We start from the raw sequence: 4,726 nt of genomic DNA, 5'->3' as shown, positions 1-4,726 counted from the left end.
CCGCGCACAGTCGCAGGCCGAGCAGCAGCGCGGCGCCGAGCACACACCGGCGCAGGGCGCCGCAGCCCCTCCCGGGCGGCCTCTCCCGCGCCATGGCGGGGGGCCGGGCCCGGGGCTGCGCTCCGCGGCCGGCGGCGGGGAGGTGGCCCCGCGGGCCCGAGCCGCCCATGGTGGGAACTCCCCCGCGGGCCGGGGCGCGGGCTCGGACCCGCCTCCCTCCCTGCGGTCCAAGAAAGCCTCGGCGTAACCTTATCCTGCCTGGCGGAGCGCGCCCGGCCGCTGGAAGGGGCGAGGGGCGCCGGGCCGGGCGGGGGCGCGGGGGCGCAGGCGGCTCGGCGGGGCAAGAACCCGAGCCCTGGGTGGGGGGGCGGTCCCCGAGGGGGCGCCCTCCACCCCGGCCTCCAGAGCCTGGCGGAATTGAAAAGCTACATGGCCAGAAAAAGCGCATTCCTAACGGGGTCCTGGGTGGTAACTTCATTTTCTAGTATTAGTATTGTTGGAGAAACACAGGAGGATAGGTGAGCTGCCAGGTTTTGCTACAAGGAACAAGTTCTGATTGTCAAGCAGTTTGTGCATTAAGGATAAAAATACTTCGCACTTAGGCTCGGGTTTACAACTTCCCTCCCTCAAGAAAGGAGGGAGGGGGAGGAGAGAATAGCACCCGATACCGAATAATCAAATTAGAGTTATTCCATTTCTAAATTCTGCCTGAAGCCAATCCATGCTTTCTCTCTGTGTTATGAAATGTGTGGGGGTGAAGGAGAGGGAAAGAGCCAGCGAAGACATCTGACAGCAGGGAGAGAGAACAGAAGTTACCATGGCATGATGTAAATCAAATTAATTTAGCTCCAAACACACACCTCCCTGCTGTCTTGCAGAGATACAGAAGGACAAATTTATCTTTCGGCAAAATGCTCCCCAGCTGGTATTTCCATCACCACCTTGACCTTAATTAATCAGGCTGAACGCTTACAGCCTGAAGTCCGGTGTTGACTGTTCATTTTCAATTGTTAGAATTCTTTCCCACAACCTATTTGAGGTTTGGGCTTGGGGTTTAGGTTTGGATTTGGGTTTGTTTCCTTCAGCTGTGGCCATTCTTTTTATGCTCTACACTTTTATTTTCCATACTTCTACAGGAACTACCCCCCCCCCCCCCCCCGCCCGCTGACCTATCCTCTTCCCTAACAGCCTAAGGCATGGACACAGAAACCAAATATGGAGCCCCCTTCCTCCACTCCCTGCATCTCAGGAATTTTCCATAAGGAGCCCTCCTCTCTAAAATCTCTCTAACTTAAGAAAGACCCAATCTATTCTTTGCACTGTACAAAGCACTTGGGCTATTTCTCTACCTCTAACAACCCAATCTAGTCCATTCCCTGGGCCACACCAGTCCCCAGGCTCATGAGTGTTTCTTTACGAGTGACTTTTGGTTTTTTCTTAGATGCAGCCCTCAGGCTGTTGCAGATTGGCTTTCTTTTAAAGAATCCAAGCAAGTACATTTTCCCTGACCCAAATTTTTAGAGAAAACCTCACATCCTGTGACTATTTATTTATTTATTTATTATTTTTTGTGAGTAAAGTGATAGAAATTTATTAAGTGAAGATACAGAAAAAGCTCTCAAGAGTGAGAGGGGTCCCGACAGGGTTGCCAACGAGGGCCTTTAGGGTTGGTCTTTTATAGAAAGCTAACCAGGGAACTTAAATCCTTTCAACATCTCTACTGGTAACACCTTCAATGGCTTACTTCCTTTTTAGGGGCTGGTGATTCTTGTTGGTCACAGTTGATTATCATAAAGACACCCACCCCGCACCTGTGACTATTTAAATAATGAGTTTGGGTGTCAGCCTTGAACTATGTGCTGCAGCAGGACACTGCCTTTCAGAAGCTATGAGACTTTGGACAAAGTACTTAACCTCTCTCAGCCTCCATTCTCTCATGGGTAAATAGACCTATATATCTGGTAGGATACAAAGATTGCATAAAATATTAAAGGTTCAGTACCTAAATTCACAGAAGGTATTCAACTGATGGTAATTACTTTTATTATTTACCATTAAGGAAAATCCTGGATTTTATCATGAAAGATGAAATTTAAGCATTGATTCCCAAGTAGGTAAACATAAGAATGTATAAGAAGTTTTATGAATATCTTATACATTGTCTAGAATTAGGAGTATCCAACAGTTGCAAAAAACAACCATTAAGACTCACAAACGTACCGCATTCAGTTGTATAATGGTGTAAAAATATTTAAGACATGATGCGTATTGTGCTTGATCAACCTGGATCACCAATGTCTGTTGTAGACTTTGCTAGAGGTTTTATTCTCTATGCAACCAACACAGTGCCGCTAACTAAAGAAGTAATCCTTTTGAAGATTATGATATCACTAACTTATGCCCTCTGTGCATGTGTTGAGTTACCCTCCGGGGGGAATCATGAGAGTATCCTATATTATGAAAATGGGGATATTTAATAAGACTCGACTGGAGGTGGGAGGGGGCACACAAAACAGTGTAGCTCTTGAAGAAAATGGGCAAGATGACCTCATATTTTCCCTTATCTCATTTCTATGGTTCTCTAATAATGTTTCCATTATGAGGAAAAAATCCAAATAACGTGCAATATTTAAATGCCCTTTTCCCTCATCTTTTACAACTGTCTCTATGTGTTTATTACTAATAGAAAAGAACTGTTCATTTGTATGCAGCATCATTAATTTTCTAGGAAGAAATTTCCCACTTTTAACTTGCACATATTTCCCTGTGTCATGGATGATAATGAATAGTGCAATAGGTTAGTTCGTAGGCTGGAGAGAAAAATCTGATCACTGCCTTAGCTGACAAGCCATCTTTCATTCACAACATATGCTTTTCTCATGGAGTTGAACTTGCCATGTTCGTTTCTGGATATGTTTCAAAAATGCAGATAATCACTAACCACTTAGTCATAGGTTGGTTACTTAAATGTGCAGGCCAGTAAACCACAAAAGCGTTTTCATCAGATCACAAATTATATCCTTCTTGAGGTTTCAGCCAGCAAAATGGGTAAAACAGAACATTTTTCCCACTAATCTCCTAGACACCATACATTTAAATTAGCACACATGAGGTAGTGTAGTGGTTCTCAATTAGGGGTAATTTTGCCTCCCCGAGGACATTTGGCAATTTATGAAGACATTTTTGGTTGCTACAACAGGCAAGGGTAGGAGGAAGATGCAACTGGCCATCTAATGGGGAGAGACCAGGTATGCTGCAAGATAGCCTGGAATGCAAGGAATAGCGTTCCGCAACAAAGAATTATCCAGCCCCAAATGTCAACAGAGCTGAGGTTGAGAAACCTTGCTGTCACAATAGATATTCATATGGCAATTTTTAATGACAGACTGTCCAAAGAGAAAACAGAAGCTGAGAGACAAGGATCCTCACCTCTCCAAAGTGGTTATTTCCCTTTCACTATGAAGTATCCTGCCTGAAATAAAGTAATCAAATTTAGAAAGGACTCGGGACGCCTGGGTGGCTCAGTCGGTTAAGCGTCTGCCTTCGGCTCAGGTCATGATCCCAGGGTCCTGGGATCGAGTCCCGCATCAGGCTCCCTGCTCTGCGGGGAGCCTGCTTCTCCCTCTGCCTCTGCCTCTCTCTCTCTCTGTCTCTCATGAATAAATAAATAAAATCTTTAAAAAAAAAAAAATTTAGAAAGGACTAGAACCCCACCCCCACCCAATCCATGTAATACATGCTCATTGAGGAAAAAGTACACAAAGCAAAAGAAGAGGTCAACAATCATTCATATATCATGATTCAGAGATAGCTATCCCGAAAGACTTTTTTCTATGCATATATGCATATAGTTTGCAAAAATGAAAACATATTATACATATTTATTTATCATCTGCTCTTGTATATGGTACAAATATTTACCTATTAAATCATATGATGTTGGGATTTGGCTAGAGACAATCCAGTGGGGGAGAGGTGGGAAATAGCTGGGGGTATAAATGAAGCAAGAAGAACTTTGAGTTTATAATTGTTGTAACTGGATGATGATGTTCACAGATCTCTATTACTGAGCATGTTTGAAATTTTCCATAATAAAAATGTCATTGAACAGTAATCTATTAACCTAACATCATTTTAATGGCCACATGTGTTATAATTAAACCAATCTTCCACTGTTGAATAATTAGATCATTTCCAAGTTTTCATTCTATAAGCAATGCTGTGATGGACATCTTTATAGCTAAATCTGATGGATCTCAGGTGGACTGAAAGGAAAGAAAGAGGTCACGGATGATTCCAAGGATATTCCTGAGTAATTGGAGGAATGGAGTTGCCATTAACTGAGAAAGAAAAGATTTAAAAGTAAGAATAGCTTGGGGTGGAAAATCAATTTTGATGGTTTGATTTTGATGGTCATGTTAAATTTTGGAAGCCTATTAGACATGTAAGTGGAGATGTCGAGTAGGCAGTCTCATTTAAAAGACTGGAATTCAGGGGAGCAGTGAGGGCTGGAAATCGAAATTTTAGATCATGGGCATATTAATGTTGAATAAGGGAGGGAAGAAATATTTGAAGGCTTAGCTCAGGGTCCACCAATTTATGGTCAGGAAGATGAGGAGACATCAGCAAAGGATACTGAAATAAGTAGACAGTAAGGGAACAAAATGTGTTGTCCCAGAAACCAAGTAAAGAAAGTATTTCTCAAAGGAAGACACTGAGAGGTCTA

General features: G+C 43.4%; 1 protein-coding gene across 1 annotated transcript in view; it reads right to left on the bottom strand.

The window, feature by feature from the left end:
- Nucleotides 1-94, bottom strand: part of METTL24 (methyltransferase like 24) — a 96,186-nt gene extending 96,092 nt beyond the window's left edge. Inside the window, exon 1 of the mRNA XM_044917382.1 lies at nt 3-94. Within this exon, the coding sequence (XP_044773317.1) occupies nt 3-94 (92 nt within the window). The remainder of the gene's footprint in view (nt 1-2) is intronic.
- Nucleotides 95-4,726: the final 4,632 nt, after the last annotated feature.

The sequence above is a fragment of the Neomonachus schauinslandi genome, chromosome 8, assembly GCF_002201575.2.
Source record: "Neomonachus schauinslandi chromosome 8, ASM220157v2, whole genome shotgun sequence".
NCBI lineage: Eukaryota > Metazoa > Chordata > Mammalia > Carnivora > Phocidae > Neomonachus > Neomonachus schauinslandi.
The sequence above is the reverse complement of the archived record's forward strand: the minus strand, read 5'-3'. Positions and strand labels throughout refer to the sequence as shown.